The 20,108-nt window shown below is 42.8% G+C and overlaps 1 protein-coding gene across 3 annotated transcripts in view; it reads right to left on the bottom strand.

Moving 5' to 3' along the window:
* Window positions 1-3,569: 3,569 nt before the first annotated feature.
* LOC124008682 (matrilin-4-like) overlaps window positions 3,570-20,108 on the bottom strand; it is a 53,099-nt gene continuing 36,560 nt past the window's right edge. For all 3 annotated transcript variants that reach the window (XM_046320181.1, XM_046320182.1, XM_046320180.1), the window contains exons 9-13: window positions 10,228-10,350; window positions 8,750-9,154; window positions 8,294-8,446; window positions 7,888-7,992; window positions 3,570-4,697 (exon numbers count right to left, since the gene is read on the bottom strand). In XM_046320181.1, the coding sequence (XP_046176137.1) occupies window positions 4,639-4,697; window positions 7,888-7,992; window positions 8,294-8,446; window positions 8,750-9,154; window positions 10,228-10,350 (845 nt within the window). In that variant the 3' untranslated portion in view covers window positions 3,570-4,638. The remainder of the gene's footprint in view (window positions 4,698-7,887; window positions 7,993-8,293; window positions 8,447-8,749; window positions 9,155-10,227; window positions 10,351-20,108) is intronic.

Raw genomic sequence — 20,108 nt, forward strand, 5'->3', positions numbered from 1 at the left:
TTCGGAATGGATTCGATGGGCCTCGTAAGCCAACAGTTCCTTGTGCTCTAGACAGCTAGCATTCAGGGGACGTTTGCTGCGAAGCGTCAGAAGGTGAGAAGGTTCAGAGCTTGCGATAGGAATCCGGGCATATAGAGAGAAAAATCCGGTATGCTCTGGTTGAATCGTGTTGTACAAACTGGCAAGAGCTTTCCGAGCTAGGGGTTAGCTGATGACCGTTAGCTGGCTAATTTATGTTGAAGAGATTCCAGTAATAGAGGCAGAGAAAAACACAGGTCCTCACCACATTGGGTGAGGTGGGTTGCAGGAGAGTATTTTGAAGTAAGGATTTAGAAAAATATGAAAAGATATGCGAAGAAAAATATTTACAAATATATGTACATGGGACATGGGACACGACATGGGACACGACAAGGGACACGACATGGGACACGACAAGACGAAGGACAAATACGTCTGACTGAGCTCCCGCTCAGCCCAGTCAAAACTGTTCGCTGCTCTGGCCCCCCAATGGTGGAACAAACTCCCTCACGACGCCAGGACAGCGGAGTCAATCACCACCTTCCGGAGACACCTGAAACCCCACCTCTTTAAGGAATACCTAGGATAGGATAAGTAATCCCTCTCACCCCCCCCCTTAAGATTTAGATGCACTATTGTAAAGTGACTGTTCCACTGGATGTCATAAGGTGAATGCACCAATTTGTAAGTCGCTCTGGATAAGAGCGTCTGCTAAATGACTTAAATGTAAATGTAATGTAAATGGATTATCAGGTGGATGGATTATCTTGGCAAAGGATAAATGCTCACTAACAGGGATGTAAAAAAAATTGTGAACACATTTGAGAGAGGGATCTTTTATTTCAGCTGATGAAACATTGAACCAACATGCTGTGTTTTTGGTTTTGTTCAGTTTTTAAGGAAACATGCGTATGTATGGCATGCGCCAAGTTTATAAATATCAATATTTTTGTGCTTGTTCAGTCTTTTCAGAAACAGCGCAGCAGATACTAGTGTAAAATGTATGCAACGATTATAATTGAGGCCCCTGGGTGGTAGACTTGTTCTCACTGAAGTGCAATACCCCTCATATACCAGTAGGAGGCAATGCTCAGGAATCGTTGGACTGTGACTTCCCATTTTATTACAATAAACATCTTTATTTAGGTTGGTAGCATGACATTGAAACAATGAATTTGATTTAAACATAACATTTTACTGTCAACATTTAAACAAGGTGAAATAAAATATGTCTAATCAAGTACATAATTCAACATCATTTCAACCACCAAGTAAGTATATACAGTTGAAGTCGGAAGTTTACATACACTTAGGTTGGAGTCATTAAAACTCATTTTTCAACCACTCCACAAATGTCTTGTTAACAAACTATAGTTTGTCTACATCTACTTTGTGCATGACACAAGTCATTTTTCCAACAATTGTTTACAGACAGATTATTTCACTTATAATTCACTGTATAACAATTCCCACCGGGTCAGAACTTTACATACACTAAGTTGACTGTGCCTTTAAACAGCTGGTAAAATTCCAGAAAATGATTTCATGGCTTTAGAAGGTTCTGAGTCAATTGGAGGTGTAGTTGTGGATGTATTTCAAGGCCTACCTTCAAACTCAGTGCCTCTTTACTTGACATCATGGGAAAATCAAAAGAAATCAGCCAAGACCTCAGAAATTATTTTGTAGACTTCCACAAGTCTGGTTCATCCATGGGAGCAATTTCCAAAAGCTCGAAGGTACCACGTTCATCTGTACAAACAATATTACGCAAGTATAAACACCATGGGACCGCGCAGCCATTATACCGGTCAGGAAGGAGATGCGTTCTGTCTCCTTGAGGTGAATGCACTTTGGTGCGCAAAGTGCAAATCAATCTCAGAATAAAGGACCTTGTGAAGATGCTGGAGGAAACAGGTACAAAAGTATCTATATCCACAGTAAAACGAGTCCTATATTGGCATAACCTGAAAAGCGGCTCATTAAGGAAGAAGCCACTGCTCCAAAACCGTGATAAAAAAAGACAGACTACAGTTTGTAACTGCACATGGGGACAAAGATGGTACTTTTGTCCTCTGGTCTGATGAAACAAAAATTGAAATGTTTGGCCATAATGACCATCGTTATGTTTGGAGGAGAAAGGGGGAGGCTTGCAAGCCGAAGAACACCATCCCAACCGTGATGCACGGGGGTGGCAGCATCACGTTGTGAGGGTGCTTGCTGCAGGAGGGACTGGTGCACTTCACAAAATAGATGGAATCATGAGCAAGGGAAATTATGTGGATATACGTCTTCCAAATGGACAAAGACACCAAGCATACTTCCAAAGGTGTGGCAAAATGGCTTAAAGACAACTTCGTCAAGGTATTGGAGTGGCCATCACAAAGCCCTGACCTCAATCCCATAGAAAATTTGAAATTGAAAAAACGTGTGCGAGCAAGGAGGCCTACACACCAGCTCTGTCAGGCGGAATGGGCCAAAATTCACCCAACTTATTGTGGGAAGCTTGTGGAAGGCTACCCGAAACATTTGACCCAAGTTAAACTATTTAAAGGCAATGCTACCAAATACTAATTGAGGGTATGTAAACTTGTGACCCACTGGGTATGTCATGAAAGGAATAAAAGCTGAAATAAATCATTCTCTATTCTGATATTTCACATTCTTAAAATTAAGTGGTGATCCTAACTGACCTAAGACAGAATGTTTACTAGGATTAGATGAAACTGAGTTTAAATGTATTTGCTTATGGTGTATGTAAACTTCTGACTTCAACCGTATATTGAATATAGGATGAAAAAGATTTTCTTTGTTTCTTTATGGAATTTTCTACAGAATTTCAATATATACTGTACATAGATACTTTTTTCAAAACCAATGTATTTTCCACATTGATTCCATGACACAATACGTCAACAAATTACGCTGCAACAACGACGATTCAACCAGTGTGTGCCCGGTAGGTTGCTACTATGCTATGTGCCAAAACATCATTGTCTGAGCTCCTCTGTTTCCTGCGCTCACTTGACAATGTTACATCAGTCTGAAAACTTTAGAGGCAATTTGTTGTTGAAAAGCATTTGCTTATGTTCTTCCAAAGCTTCGTGTGAGAGTCGAAGGCCAGGCTACCTTTTGGGACAATTAACATTTCTTCACCAAGGCTTGGGGGGATCATCTGGCATTTCACATTCTCCAGAGTCTTGGCTGGAAGTCAACAAACATGGCAATGGAAAGAGGAGCTCACCCCCATTAGCCTTAATTAGAAGGTACTTACAAAGGTCATCCATGGTGGAACACTTGTTGTGAAAAGAACACAAGGTATCCCAGGGACTTATTAGACCCTCTATGGAGATAGGAACTGAAGTTCATCATCATAAAGTATGTCTCTGTTTGATAACGATAATGAAGAAAAATCCCATTACACATCACTCGTAAATTTAGTCTCTTGGGGGTACACACCATAACACATCTCTGATCAATTACAGGGTGACTGCTCTCAGGTTGCAATGATCCTACGATTCTGTTTAGAGTTATGAAGAAACAACACAGCGAACAATTTAGTCTTTATTGCCGTCTGTGCCAGAATACAGAGAGCCTTTGAACATAACAAAAAAAGGTTATTAGAAATATACAAAAACTACAGGTAACCAAATATAGGGTTATAAATCTTTCCATCACGTGGTCGTTTAATACAAGACTAAACAAAGAATAACAAGAAACTTAAAAGGCCCTCTTGTTCAGTTACATATCTCAGTGACATTCTCTCTGTCCCTCAAAAATGCAGTAAAATGCATAACAGAGAGGGATAATTAATTGAACTGTAAAAAGCTCAATCAATTTAAAATTAAACCATAGCAAAAGGTGGGGTATAAACTTTGTTTTGTTTTTGGTGCTATTTTGATTTCACATAATATATCAGTAAAGTCATTACCTAATTCAACCCCTGTAAGACAATTAATGTGATCAAGTTAATACAGTACTTGATCTCATCCTCTTGACAGTCATGTTTTGATCTGGGTAATTGGGTGATGCTTGGTTTCACTTTTGTAAATCCAGGAACCATTATTTGTACTCTGTTTGATGCTGCTATTGTTCATTCTTCTACAAATATTGCATTATATTACTTTCTACGAATCACTGATTGGTGCTTTGAATCGACCTAGGCTAGATCATAAGGACTGGTAATATTAACACTTCTTAATTTCTCTTTTCTCAGATATCTACTGCTGGTATAAAATATGGCTATAAATACATCACATTTAACAAACTATATAAAACAGATCAAGTATAAATAGGGCACAAAGAAATTGGTATCTGGTGTGTCAATGGAAAAATACTGTGTTTAATTTATAAACAATGGCTGTACTTTCTAGTTGCCTGTGCTTACGTCTACAGTAAGTAGTGTGCCAACTGTTCCTATTGATGTGTTTGACATGACTTAAGTCCAGTGCATTCATGCTCTGATATGAGATACTCTACATGAAATATTGTTTTGGGTAATTTACATCATGGATATTCAACATTGACAGGACTTGTTTTTCCCAATACATTCTTGACAGGAAGAGTCCTCTATACTCAATGCATCTCCACATCCTTGTTGGGTTACATGGTTGACACCCCTCATTTCCGTGACAGCAGCTGGTTCTCCAAGTCCTCCAATCGAGCAGTCATCCCCGCCAGTAGAAAAGGGTTAAGGAAATAAACACATCATTCCATTTTATGGTCAAATGGGCTGAACGAATGAAGTTGAGCTGAGTTGAATGATATTGTAGTAGAAGAATCATATGGCTTTTTTTATGGGATTAATTTTGGTCCGAATCCTAAATGTGTGCACTAAACTTGGACTTTGGCATAAATCATGCATTGATGTTGATGGGAAGATCTGTGCAAAAACTTGAGTTACAGACACTGACGTATATGGGCCAACAGTATATCACTTAAATGCATATATATATTAGGTACCTAAGGTATGGTGCCTTTGGAAAGTATTCGGACCACTTTACTTTTTCCACATTTTGTTAGGTTAAAACTTTATTCTAAAATTGATTAAATTGTTGTTGATTTTTCGATTCAATCTACACGCAATACCCCATAATGACAAAGCAAAAACAGTTTATACATTTTTGCTAATTTATAAATAATAAAAATTTGGAAATATCACATATACATAAGTATTCAGACCTTTACTCAGTACTTTGTTGAAGTGCCTTTGGCAGTGCTTACAGCCTCGAGTCTTCTTGGGTATGACGCTACAAGCTTGACACCTGTATTTGGGGAGCTTCTCCCATTCTCCTCTGCAGATCCTCTCAGCTCTGTCAGGTTGGATGGGGATCGTTGCTGCACAGCTATTTTTAGGTCTCTCCAGAGATGTTAGATCGGGTTCAAGTCCGGGCTCTGGCTGGGCCGCTCAAGGACATTCAGAGACTTACCCCGAAGCCACTCCCATGTTGTCTTGGCTGTGTACTTAGGGTAGTTGTCCTGTTGGAAAGGGAACCTTTGCCCACTTGTCTGAGACCCTGAGTGCTCTGGAGCAGATTTTCATTAAGGATCACTCTGTACTTTTCTTTGTTCATCTTTGCCTCAATCCTGACTAGTCTCCCAGTCCCTGCCACTGAAAAATATCCCCACACTATCATGCTGCCACCACCATGCTTCACCGAGATGGTGCCAAGCTTCTTCCAGATGTGGTGCTTGTCATTCAGGCCAAAGAGGTCAATCTTGGTTTCATCAGACCAGAGAATCTTATTTCTCATAGTCTAAGAGTCTTTAGGTGCCTTTTGGAGAACTCCAAGGGGGCTGTCATGTACCTTTTATTGAGGAGTGGATTTCGCCTGGTCGCTCTACCATAAAGGCCTGATTGGTGGAGAGCTGCAGAGATGGTTGTCCTTCTGGAAGGTTCTTCCATCTCCACAGAGGAACTCTAGAGCTCTGTCAGAGTGACCATCGGGTTCTTGGTCACCTCCCTGATCAAGACCCTTCTCTCCCGATTATTCAGTTTTGCCATGCGGCCAACTCTAGGAAGAGTCTTGTGGTGGTCGTTCCATACTTATAATATAATAATAATAATAATAATAATAATATAATAATAATAATAATAATAATAATAATATATGCCATTTAGCAGACGCTTTTATCCAAAGCGACTTACAGTCATGTGTGCATACATTCTACGTATGGGTGGTCCCGGGGATCGAACCCACTACCCTGGCGTTACAAGCGCCATGCTCTACCAATTGAGCTACAGAAGGACCACTTCTTCCATTTAAGATCGATGGAGGCCACAGTGTTCTTGGGGACATTCAAAGCTGCAGAAATGTTTTGGTACCCTTCCCCAGATCTGTGCCTGGACACAATACTGTCTCAAAGCTCTATAAATAATTCCTTCAACCTCATGGCTTGATTTTTGCTCTGACATACAATGTCAACTGTGGGACCTTATATAGACAGGTGTGTGCCTTTAAATATCATGTCCAATCAAGTTGTAGAAACATCTCAAGGAAACATCTCGAGGATGATCAGTGGAACAGGATGCACTTGAGCTCAATTTTGAGTCTCAGAGCAAAGGGTCTGAATACTTTTCTAAAAACCTGTTTTCGCTTTGTCATTATGGGTTATTGTGTGTAGATGATTTTGAAAAATGTAATCTATTTTAGAATAAACCTGTAACGTAACAAAATGTGGAAAAGTCAGGGGGTCTGAATTCTTTCTGAAGGCACTAACAACTTTATGGTTTAAAAACACATTTACCATGTAGACCAGAACAGACATGGTCATGCTTTACTGACTCAGAACTGATACATGTTTTTTCATGAATATTACCTTTTACCGTTTATGAAAGTGATAAGAATCCAACACAAATATATACATATGAGTTTAACCAAACTTTCTTTTCATTTTGGGCTGGATTCCCGGACACAGTTTAAGCCTAGTCCTGGAATAAAAAGCATGCTTAATGAAGAATCTCCATTGAAAAACATTTTAGTCCAGTACTAAGCTTAATCTGGGTCCAGGAAACTGGACATTAATGTATATGTTGATAACTGTTTTGAGTATTCATTGTGCCCTTTGATGTCCAATCATTTTTAATATTGTCCAGAGAGCTAAGTAATAATTTAACCAGAGACAGCAAACACGGGTTGATTTTATTTTCAGGCCAACTTTCTGTCTTTGTGGAGACACAAACAAATGTATGTGGACCACAACACACATAGTGGGGGGAAGATTGTGGCAAGTGCAAAATAAAATAAATAGACTAGAGGAACAGGCACCCTGACAAGTATAAATGAACAATATTTGGGTGTGTGTTAGCTTTGTCTCAACTACGAGTGTGTATATAAGTCATGCTTATATACTATTCTTCCTGCGGCTATGGAATCCTGACCTGTTCACCGGACGTGCTACCTGTCCCAGACATGCTGTTTTCAACTCTCTAGAGACAGCAGGAGTGGTAGAGATACTCTTAATGATCGGCTATGAAAAGCCAACTGACATTTACTCCTGAGGTGCTGACTTGCTGCACCCTCGACAACTACTGTGATTATTATTATTTGAACAAGCTGGTCATTTATGAACATTTGAACATCTTGGCCATGTTCTGTTATAATCTCCACCCGGCACAGCCAGAGGACTGGCCACCCCTCAGAGCCTGGTTCCTCTCTAGGTTTCTTCCTAGGTTTTGGCCTTTCTAGGGAGTTTTTCCTAGCCACCGTGCTTCTACACCTGCATTACTTGTTGTTTGGGATTTTAGGCTAGGTTTCTGTACAGCACTTTGAGATATGAGCTGATGTACGAAGGGCTATATAAATACATATGATTTAATTTGCTACAAAGTTCACCTTAAATTAACAGGAACTGTATATAAAAGGATATGTTTTGTTGTCAGCTGCTCCAGCGTGGTCATTGTGGCTTGCTGGAACTCAACCAGACTCTCACAGGCACATGGGTTTTTTACCTCAATCTCTCCCTGGCTCTCCTCTGAAAACACACATTTACAGAGCAACTCATTCACCCCCCCCCCTTCCTGGTACCCAATGGGAATCAAACCCACAACCCTGGTGTTGCAAGCACCATGCTCAACCAACTAAGCCACAGGGGATCACATACACAGTGTGAAAAAAAATAACTTTCTCTCCAAATTAAGAAATGTAAGGAGGTGTCTATTCTGTAAAAGGTATTTAACCTCATCTTCTCAATCAATCTTTGCCTGACTAGATGGTGCTCTAAAATAACAAGTTCTGATTATGTTGTGATTTGCTTTGATCATAGAATAGAATACCTGCACAGATGTTGAGCTTGAGGTTCTCTGCTATCTGGTTGATGAAAGTGAAGTCAGTGGTATAAAAGAAGTGCTTGTCGTGTGGCTCCGAGGCAATCTCGCGCAGCTCATCCTCCACGGCCTTCCCAACGCCAACAGCATACATAGTGATACCTGGCACACAGGACAATGCAGTATCTCACTGAAGGGGTGGATGAAGTCCTGAATTGTATTTGATTGCAAGCACTGTTTTGTTGAAACATCTAGCCACACACCAAAGTAGTGAATGGCAGTCGATTTGGTCATGATTTGTTGTCTTTAAATAGTAGGCTTTCACATTTCATAACCATGTTATATGAGCTCTCATTATAGAAAGATAATCAAATCTTAATGTTCTTGGTCTTATGGAAACATTACTGCAGAAGCTTTATAATACATTAGGCAAATAAATTACAGCCCTTGTGTCATCTACAGTACCTGCTTCTTTGGCTTTCTTGGCCCACTCGGTGATGTCATCTTGAGAGCGGCCGTCAGTGAAGACCAGGCCCACACGAGGGACATTCTTGCGGGCACCCTCGGCCTCTGAGAAGCTGTTCTCTACCATATGCTTGAGAGCTAGGCCCGTCATGGTGCCCTTCTCCATGTACTCCACATTCATCACCGCCTTCTTGATGTCAACCGCCGTCTGGTACATGTTGAGGGAGAACTCGGTTCGTACGCGACTGGAGTACTGCACTAGGCCCACTCGTGTCCCGTGCGCCGACACGTCCAGGGAGTCCACCACCTGGTTTACAAACTGCTTTACCAGCTCAAAGTTCTGGGGACGCACACTCTTAGAGCCGTCGATGAGGAGGACCAGGTCAATGTTGGCTGATCTGCAGGCTGGGTGGGACAAGGGGCGAATCAGGGCACTTTTCATACAGTAACATACCCTTGTTGCATTTACCATGCATGGATTGTTGGTCTTTCATAAAACACTGTGGGATTCATCAGAAACAACAGCTCCTTTGGCAGTGTTCTCTTGACGAAGAAAAGTTTTTTAAAACATTTTTCCCTGTAAAAATTAACAAACTTAGAAAGAGGGAAAGACGTAGGAGGGCTATTCGTACCAAACTTTAAATTGTATTTCCAGGCAGCATTTTGCCCAATCCTAATTTGGTTTAGAGATGATTCTTCTGCCCCCTTGCTGAGTATAGAGAGACATGGAAGAGGTGTTCGTCACTGATATATCCCTTTAAAAATGTAAACTATGCTTTGGTCCTATTAGTGCTAACACAATTTCAATTGGTGCAAAATGAAATGCTATGCTCCGCTATTTGACAATAATGCTTTGTGGTCTGGAGAGCAGTATTTTGCATCCCCCAAATAGTCCAAATGTGGAATCCGTACCCTTGCTGATATCATGGACAGCAATGGTTTGAGAACATTCCAAACACATTACAAATCAAATCATTTTTTCTGTATTTACAATTTAGGTCAGCTATGCTGGACTATGGAGTCCCTTGGGAAACCCAACTACTGACCACCCAATGATGGGATTTATAAATACATTATCTGGGATGGTTTATGATTTATACTGAATTTATTATTACTTAAACTTTTGAGTGGTAGCCTATGGGTAATGGATCATGTACCTGTAACCTACCGAACAAAAATAATACACTGTGGAATGTGCAGTTATTATGCATTTTAACAGGTCCTTACTGTAAAACTTTCTCAATTACTTACATGGCTAAATATTTTATTTTGGAAGAGATTTTATTTGTAGGTTATGCAATTCCAGTCCTAGTCCTGGAGCACATTAGATATTAGATATTATTTTCTAGATACTACAGAGGGACAACTGAATGGTAGTAGTTGTATAGAGCCATTGCATCCTGGTGAACCACAGGAGTTGTAGAGGGTATTAGAGGATATTCATTATTGTATTCAGTGGGTGTGTGAGGTATACTTACTTCCGCAGCCTTTGCCATCCTCCGCCAGTAGCTGTGCCTCAGGACAGATGCAGTAGTAGGATCCTGGTGTGCTGACACACTGGTGCTCACAGCCATGCACCACTGTGTTACACAGGTCAAGATCTGTGGAGGACAAACACACATGGAGAGACTGACAAACTGAGGGGCAATGGATGAGAAGTGTGTAGTGTCATAGGTTATGTCCGGCATCAATGGAACACGATGGGTTCAAATAAAATGTGTATTGTTAGGAATACTTTAGTTGCTTTTGATTGAGCTTGCTTGGAGCACTTCAACCAATGACCAATCCCAAATGTGCAAACTGGCACTCCTGACAGGCACAATCAAGTGCTAAAAATATTACAAAGAAAACACATACTATTTGAACCCAGGTCTGATCAAAAATATCAACAAAATCCTGTTGTGTGCAAGTAATAAGGACAGCAAATATGTATTTTGAGCTTGATAAGTACAGGATAGTATGTAGATTTGTTGAGTTTGCAATGTTCACCACAAATCTCACGCAGCAGCCGCCTTAAATACGCTGTTGTATACATATGTCCCTATGTATTCTACAGTTTGGCCAGATGATGGCCTCACTAACTTGAGTTTGAAGTGTTGCATTCACAGCTGAAGGTGCATGGGGAGGCGATACAGATCTGCTTACAGTCATGCCCGCAGGTCTATCATTGTATCATACAAACAGATACATTTGATTACAGCTTGAAGGGAAGGTTGTGGTTTCATGCCCAGGATTCCTCTATTGTTTGAGACGTTCTATACCAACTTGGACTCTCAAGTATTCCTAAGGAAGATCATACTTCTTGGGGATTGTTTTGCCAGGGTCGGCCAGGACCACAACATTTGAAGAGGCATGATAAGAAGGAAGGTGTCAGCAATACCAACTCAAATGGAGTTATTCTCCTAACCAAATTTGTAGAATATGACCTTGTCATCTTCAATCAAAAAAACAAATTCAAAACATCCTGGATGCATCCACACAATGGCATATCATTGGCTATGTCATTGTCTGAGGTAAGGATTGTTGTGTTGTGAACATCCCAAGAGCGATGACGAGTCCCAGCAACTTTTGGAAAGTACAGATCATCCCTTGATCCGCTCCATTATGTCCAGTAGACTAATGAATAAAAAGGGTGATAATTAGGGCTAAGACGGCCAAGACGTCTGAGAGATACCAGCAAACTGCAACACCTCAGAATGCACCTCTTGGTGCTGAATTCCCCAAAGAATAACCTGAGGATATCGAAACATACTGGAGCATGCTCAAGTCCACCATGCTCAACACCTTCAAGAATACCATTGTCTATGAGATCAAAAAGCACAAGGACTGATTTGATAACATGACCGAACTTGTATAACCCATCGACACAAAACAAATAAACGTTTGCGCTTGACAGAATGACATAAGATTTTAAGCTAAAAGAGAGACTCACCGCAGATCGAAGGTAAATGTCCATCCTTGAGTGAGGAACTGAAACACAGGAAAGGCACTGGAGATCCTAAATCTGATGGACCCTGTCGATACCAGAGGCTTCTTCCATGCCACCAAGGCATTATACAAACCCAGTTACTGTAGCCTAAACCCATTCCGCTCCAAAGATGGACATAAGCTGCTGAATGATGATGAATCAATGAAATCCTGGTGGAAAGAACACCTAGAAGCATTCTTCAAACCGAAGTACAACCGTTGAGATGTAGATCATCGACCAAAACCTTCAGCAACTCATAAAGGTAGACATGGGTGAATCACCTAGCAAGCAGGACGTACAAGATGCCACCCAGAAGGTAAGAAATGACAAGGCCACATACATGATCCTGAGAGCTCTTACACCATATACTGTACATGCCTTGCTCTGGTACGGGAATATCATTCCCACACAAATCAAGGACGCCCTGATTGTTACCATCTTTAAAACGAAGGTTAAGAAAGTGTGTTCTTTCTCCTTTACACCACTAGGAAAATAAAGACTCCTACTCCTCCCAGAATCACATTGCGGCTTTCGTACAACCAGAGGCACAACAGACATGCGAGGAGCAAAAGCAAACAATTTACATGGCCTTTATGACCTTACAAAAGTATTTGAATCTATGAACTATGATGCCCTTTGGTTGACAAACTCACCAGGGTACTGTGATCATTAACAGTGGTGCTAAAAGGTAATCCTTAAAGATGAAACCTGGGGTGAAACTGGATCATTGTCCCCACCCATTCTTCATTGCTGCCATCGTTCACCCTACAGCTCAAATCTGTTTCAGGGAGTCCAAACCTAAACAAATTCAAGACAAACAGCAAATAGGTTTTCATCATGGAGCTCCGGTATGCACATGACAATGCCATATCTGCCCACTTGGAAGAACACATACTGGGCATCCTGGATGCCTTCGCAAAGATGTACACAGTCCTAGGTCTGGCACTAAACATAAAAAAGACGCCAAGCCCGACCTGATAAGACAACACCGCCCAAAACAATACGTGTTGGCAATACCATACAAGACAACACAGGCCACAACAATATATATTGACAATATCACCCCCGTAAATGTGGATCACTTTCAATACCGTGGCAGCTTTCTCTCCTCTAAAGCTAAATTAGCTGTGGAGCATTTGCCAGACTATTTGCCAGACTGGGGAAATTAGTGTTTGACTATGGTGATATTCAGGTCACAACTTAATAATTAAGTCCTCATCTACAAAGCTGTAGTTCTTCCAACCCTACTTTATGGGGAAACCAAAACCACGTACAGTAAGCACCACCAAAGATTCCTCTGCAAAATCATGAAGATAAGATGGGAAGACAGGTGCACCAACACCTGTGTCCTGAAGGAGTGTGGTAGCAGAATCAGAATTAGTTAGGTAACATTGATAAATAAGATGTCTATTCATATAATAATGCTTATGTGAGATATTTGTCATTAGAATGTCTTCTTTTGGATAATACTGTTGGCAGTTTGCAGTAATCCCTTCTCTGCTAGGGCTTAGTCACTTGGACCCCAGAGAGGGGAGAGGTCAGGCCTGTCTTCTTATGGGAATGTGTCTGTAACTATTACATGTCCCCTCTGAGGTTGCCCTTATCTTGATTTAGTATATGACCTAAGAGGCTCACTGTCTTTTCTGATCTTGTCCAGGAGGGGGTGTATTTGATATACAGTGGGGCAAAAAAGTATTTAGTCAGCCACCAATTGTGAAAGTTCTCCCACTTAAAAAGATGAGAGAGGCCTGTAATTTTCATCATAGGTACAATGTCATTTTCTGGATTTTTTTTCTTCTCATTTTGTCTGTCAATAGTTGAAGTGTACCTATGATGAAAATTACTGGCCTCTCTCATCTTTTTAAATGTGTGAACTTGCACAATTGGTGGCTGATTAAATACTTTTTTTGCCCCACTGTATGCCATTGGATGGGGTAATGTTTTTAGTTCTAAGTGGTACCAAGAACGAGATAATAACTTAGTTTAGGAGACCAAACTGAACGAAAATGTATAGTCAATGCTGTCTGGCTATGTGTGTCTTTGCTATAAAGGATCTCAGTTGCCAATATGTAAGCACTCTCAGAGAATTAATTTATAGACACTGAATTGATCTGAGAGTCACAGGGCTTTGGTGAAGCTCATATAATTAAAGATGGACTTTATGATAACTCTGACTTGTGTGTGGTTTGCTCTCATGATTTGGTAACACAGGAAAGTTCCTCGACAGGAGGCAAACATAAACACTTCTTGATGCACCCATCCCATTAGCGGGATAATTTTCGTCAACATCCGCTGAATTGCAGAGCGCCAAATTCAAATTAAATTACAAAAAATATTACATTTTCATGAAATCACAAGTGCAATATAGCAAAACACAGCTTAGCTTGTTGTTAATCGACCTGTCGTGTCAGATTTCAAAAAAGCTTTTTGGTGAAAGCATACCAAGCGGTTATGTAAGGACATCACTCTCAGCAAACAAAACATTACAAACAGCTAGCAGCCATCTTCGGATGTTTGCACTCACGAGACTCCCAGTTACCTAATAAATGTTCCTTTTGTTCCATAAAGATTATTTTATATCCAAAATGCCTCCATTTGGTTGGCGTGTTAGGTTCAGCAATCCACAGGTTCGAGCGGTCACGACCGTGCAGATGAAAATTCCAAATAGTATCCGTAAAGTTCGAAGAAACATGTCAAACGTTTTTTATAATCAATCCTCAGGTTGTTTTTACAATATATAATCAATAATATTTCAACCGGGCTGTAGCTTCTTCAATAGGAGAGAGAGAGAAAATGTCTGCTCCAAGCTGTTGCACATGCAAAATGCTGCTGTCACCCAGCCATCCAATGACACAATGTGATCTTTCTCCCTCATTTTTCAAAATAAAAGCCTGAAACTATGTCTAAAGACTGTTCACACCATGTGGAAGCCATAGGAAAGGAATCTGGTTGATATCCCTTTAATTGGAGCGAAGGCAGGCAATGGAACAGAGAGCTTTCAGGAAAAACAGCACTTCCGGGTTGGATTTTGGTCAGGTTTGCGCCTGCAATATCAGTTCTGTTATACTCACAGACAATATTTTGACAGTTTTGGAAACTTTAGGGTGTTTTCTATCCTAATCTGACAATTACATGCATATTCTAGATTCTGGGCCTGAGAATTAGGCCGTTTCATTTGGGTATGTTTTTCATCCAAACATCAAAATACTGCCCCCCTACACTCAACATATTAAACCCTTGTAAGTCTAAGCCCTTGGTTCACAATATCTACTTAGCTAACATATGGCATTGTTTTAAGATGGTCATATGATGGATCATTTAGATATTTGATTTGAAATTTTAGGACCCCTGTAGGTATATTTAAAAAAAAAAAAAAATTAAAGGCTTTTACTGTCATAGCCCATACAAATGTGAATAACACATTTATAAAACAGACAGTAAAAATAATAACAATGAGGAATAAGGTTTTGAAGTGTCTGTCTTATGTCTAGGAGATATATATACAGTATAAGCAACTCAGGATTTTTTTTGACCCAAATTTGACCCAAATTTACCCACTTTGGCTATGGAACTTCTTACACCTTATTCACATTGTGCCATTTATATGGTCCGGTACTGGGTTACCGAATGACGACTCCCCTGAAGGTTGTGTGTGTCGTAGAGCAAAATAAGTGAGTGCTAATTGTTCCTGAGAGTCCTACCTGTCGGTGTTGTTGTTGCTCAAACATTCCTGTCTGGACAGTCAGTTTCCAAAATTAGGTCGTAGGCATCAGAAAGTTCAGACAACTGCCGTAAAGCTTGTGGATGTTGTAGAGCAAAAATAACAACATGGGGTGATGAGTCGCTAGCTCAAACGGTTCGGGTTTACCAGACAATCTCGTGATGATTGTGTTGTTCAGATCCTCTCATGTGTAGAAAAACACAGCTTTCACAAGCTCCATGTTATGGAATTGTCACGAATCCCGCTTCCTGATTTTGTGTTTGCCTGTGTTTCTGTCCTGGAGTGTGTTTCCGGTGTCCTGGAACGCACCCTGTCTGGCTGCCGGGCGAATTAGCTTGTTGGGAGATCGATGTTCACCCGCACCTGTATCCCATCAGTAATCTGCACACCTGTCCTGATCATCACCTCTCCCCTTCAAAAGCTCTGACCTGACATCCATTCCCTGCCGGATCGTTAGCCATGAACAGTATGTTGTGCCATAGTATCAGCCTCAAGTTGGATAGAATTTGTTTTGTTGTTTTTTACGTATTGCTTGCCTTAAACTTACCTCCGTTTGTTCTGTCTTCATTTACTCACCCGGATCATTTACCCCATTCCCGCCTGGTCGTCGGAGGATTCCACTACCCCATTGGATCCACCTATTTACTCCCATCAACTCACCACCGCTGCCCGCTACGCCACCTGGATATATCTACCCATTCACATTCACTTGTAAATAAATACTCACCTTCTTCCTACTCTCCTTGTCCTGGTCTGCTTCTGGGTTCGATTTTGAAAGAACGTGACAGAACGATCCGGCCAGTGATGAACCCAGCGGACCTGGACTCCGTTTGCCATACAATTACCCAGCAGGAGAAGATGTTGGGACAACACAACACGGCGCTACACGAGATAGCGGGTTCAATCCGGAACTTATCGGATAGATTAACGAGTATCCAGGATCAGCTCAGGTTGCCGGCGGATCATCCACCACCTGTTTCACCCATATCACCTGCCGATTCGGGAGCGGGTTCCTTCCGTGAGCCCAAGGTTCCGACACCGGAGAAGTACGAGGGAGATCTGGGAAAATGCCGTTAATTTCTTTTACAGTGTGGGTTAGTTTTTGATCTGCAGCCCTACTCTTACGCCACAGATAAGGCTAGGATAGCTTTTGTTATTGAGCTGCTGCATGGTAGAGCTCTGGAATGGGCTTCAGCTGTTTGGGAACGACGGGACACATGCATGACGTCATACCAGGGTTTCACGGCAGAGATGAGAAAGCATTTTGACCATCCAGTCCGAGGTAAGGACGCAGCGAAACGTTTGTTCTCTCTTCGCCAAGGAGCTCGCAGTGTGGCAGACTTTGTGATAGAATTCAGGACATTGGCTGTGGAGAGTGGTTGGAATGAGGAATCACTACAAGCATTTTTTTTACCAGGGGTTGTCGGAGCAACTCAAGGACGAGCTGATCTCCTATCCAGAGCCTAGTGACCTAGATAGTTTGGTCACCTTAGCTATTCGGGTAGATAATAGAGTCCGAGAGAGGAGGGAGAAGCAGTGGGGTCCATCTAATCAATCTGAGACTCGGTTACCATTCGGGTCAGGAAGTGGACCAGAACGGGTTGATAATTTTCCCTCACACGGGATTAGTGGAGGAGTCCTGCCGCCAGATCCTGAACCTATGCAAGTGGGGCGGCACGGGTTAACTAAGGACGAGCGCCAACGTAGACGTGAGACCAACAGCTGCCTCTACTGTGGTAGCTCGGGACATTACATCTCCGTTTGTCCTCAGCGCCCGTTAAACTGCTCGGCTCGTTAAGTTTGGGAGGTTTGTTAGCGAGTCAGTTTCAACCTCTCAAGAGCCCTGTCAGACCTCGTTTTCCTGCTACCCTCATAAATAAGAATCAGAGTTTAGCGTTTAACGCTTTCATCGATTCAGGTGCCGATGACAGCTTCATTGATGCCGACTTAGTGGAACAGCTGGGGCTTTCCAAGGAGCAATTACTGGAAGCCATTGAAGCAACCACTCTGAACGGCAGTAGTCTGGCACGGATCACTATGAGGACTGAACCGGTTAAGATGTTGTTGTCGGGGAATCATTCAGAGGTTATTTCTTTTTTCATTTTGCCTTCCCCCCCATGTTCCTCTGGTTCTTGGATACCCCTGGCTAAGAGAACACAATCCTTCGTTCGATTGGGTGACTGGTAAGGTAACTAGTTGGAGCATTGAGTGCCATGCTAACTGCCTCAGGACTGCCTGTTCTCATGCTGTCCCCAGTCGGGTCAGTGAGTCTGCTCCTCCTGATTTGTCCCTGGTTCCTGAAACATATCACGAGTTGGGTGAGGTGTTCAGTAAGCAGAAAGCTTAGTCACTTCCTCCCCACCGACCTCATGATTGTACAATTAAGCTGTTCCCTGGAGCTGCCTTTCCCAAGGGACGGTTATACAGTATTTCTCGACCTGAGCGGGAAGCCCTGGAGACCTACATAAAAGAGTCTCTTGCTGCAGGTCTCATTCGTCCCTCGTCATCAACCCTGGGAGCTGGATTTGTTTTTGTGAGTAAGAAGGATGGCTCTCTTCGACCGTGTATTGATTATCGGGGGTTGAATGATATTACGGTGAAGAACAAGTACCCCTTGCCCTTGATGAGCTCCGCTTTCGATTCTTTACAGGGTGCTACTGTGTTTACGAAGCTTGATCTACGCAATGCGTATCATCTGGTTCGGATCAAAGAGGGGGACAAGTGGTTGACTGGATTCAATACACCTATGGGACATTTCGAGTACCAGGTGATGCCGTTTGGACTTTCCAACGCTCCAGCAGTGTCCCAAAGTTTGGTGAATGACGTGCTGAGGGATATGATCGGTCTGTTTGTTTTCATTTACCTGGATGACATCCTGATTTTCTCCAAGGAGCTTTCCAGCCACATCCAGCATTTTAAGCAGGTCCTGCAGCGGTTAATGGAGAACCGTCTGTTTGTGAAGGAAGAGAAGTGTGATTTTCACGCCCACACTACATCCTTCCTCGGGTACATCATCTCCAGGGGTGAGATCAAGATGGACCAAGAGAAGATTCGGGCAGTTCTGGATTGGGCCCGGCCCGGTACGAGATTGCAGCTCCAGAGATTCCTGGGATTTGCAAACTTCTATCGGAGGTTTATCCGTGATTACAGCCGGGTGGCCGCCCCTTTAACTGCTCTGACGTCTTGCACCAGAATTTTCTGTTGGACTCCTGAGGCAGACCGAGCATTTCTGAACTTGAAGAGCCGATTCACCAACGCGCCGATTCTCTCTCAACCTGACACTTCCCATCAGTTTGTTGTTGAGGTGGACGCGTCTGATGTGGGGGTGGGCGCCATCCTGTCCCAGCGTAGCTCCACTGACGGTAAACTCCATCCCTGCGCCTTCTACTCTTGTCGTCTTTCACCAGCTGAGAGAAACTACGATGTGGGTAACCGGGTGTTTCTCGCTGTGAAGCTTGCCTTGGAGGAGTGGCGTCACTGGTTGGAGGGAGCGGAGCAACCGTTTGTGGTCTGGACTGACCCCAAGAATCTGGCTTACGTGCAATCGGCTAAACGTCTCAACTCCCGTCAGGCCAGGTGGGCTTTGTTTTTTGGACGCTTCAATTTTTCCCTGACGTTCCGACCTGGGTCGAAGAACGGCAAAGCGGACTGGGATGTCCCCCTTCCAATGCCTGTACGGATACCAACCTCCCTTGTTTCCTTCTCAGGAGAGGGATCTTTCGGTTCCTTCTGTCCAGGCCCACATTTGTCGTTGCCACCGGACCTGGCATCGGGCCAGGAAGGTCCTCCTTAGAGTTTCTGACCGGTATCAGATCCAGGTGAATCGTCGCCGTATTCCTGCTCCCGCTTATACCATCGGAGATAAGGTTTGGTTGGCTACACGGGATCTTCCTCTATGGACTGAGTCGAGGAAACTGTCACAAGTTCATTGGTCCGTTTGTGGTGGAGAGAATCATTAACGCTTCGAGTACACCCCACCTTTCATGTCACCTGCCTCAAGCCGGTTCTCCTCAGTCCTCTGTTGCCCCCTCCTCCTCGGATGATCGGAGGTGGTCCTGCCTACACGGTGCGCCGCATAATGGATTCCAGACGGCGGGGTCGAGGTTTCCAATATCTCGTGGATTGGGAAGGAGATGGTCGAGAGGAGTTGGATTCCTCGGCGTCAGATCCTTGATGACAACCTGCTTCGTGACTTCTACCGCCTCCACCCTGGCGCTCCAGGTAGTCCGCCCGGTGGCATTCGTCGGAGGGGGGGTACTGTCATGAATCCCACTTCCTGAGTCTGTGTTTGCCTGTGTTTCTGTCATGGAGTATGTTTCCGGTGTCCTGGAATGCACCCTGTCTGGTTGCCGGGCGAATTAGCTTGTTGGGAGATCGATGTTCACCCGCACCTGTATCCCATCAGTAATCTGCAGACCTGTCCTGATCATCACCTCTCGCCTTCAAAAGCTCTGACCTGACATCCATTCCCTGCCGGATCATTAGCCATGAACAGTATGTTGTGCCATAGTATCAGCCTCAAGTTGGATAGAATTTGTTTTGTTGTTTTTTACGTATTGCTTGCCTTAAACTTACCTCCGTTTGTTCTGTCTTCAGTTACTCACCCGGATCATTTACCCCATTCCCGCCTGGTCGTCGGAGGATTCCACTACCCCATTGGATCCACCTAT

This window comes from Oncorhynchus gorbuscha, linkage group LG21, assembly GCF_021184085.1.
Source record: "Oncorhynchus gorbuscha isolate QuinsamMale2020 ecotype Even-year linkage group LG21, OgorEven_v1.0, whole genome shotgun sequence".
Lineage (NCBI taxonomy): Eukaryota > Metazoa > Chordata > Actinopteri > Salmoniformes > Salmonidae > Oncorhynchus > Oncorhynchus gorbuscha.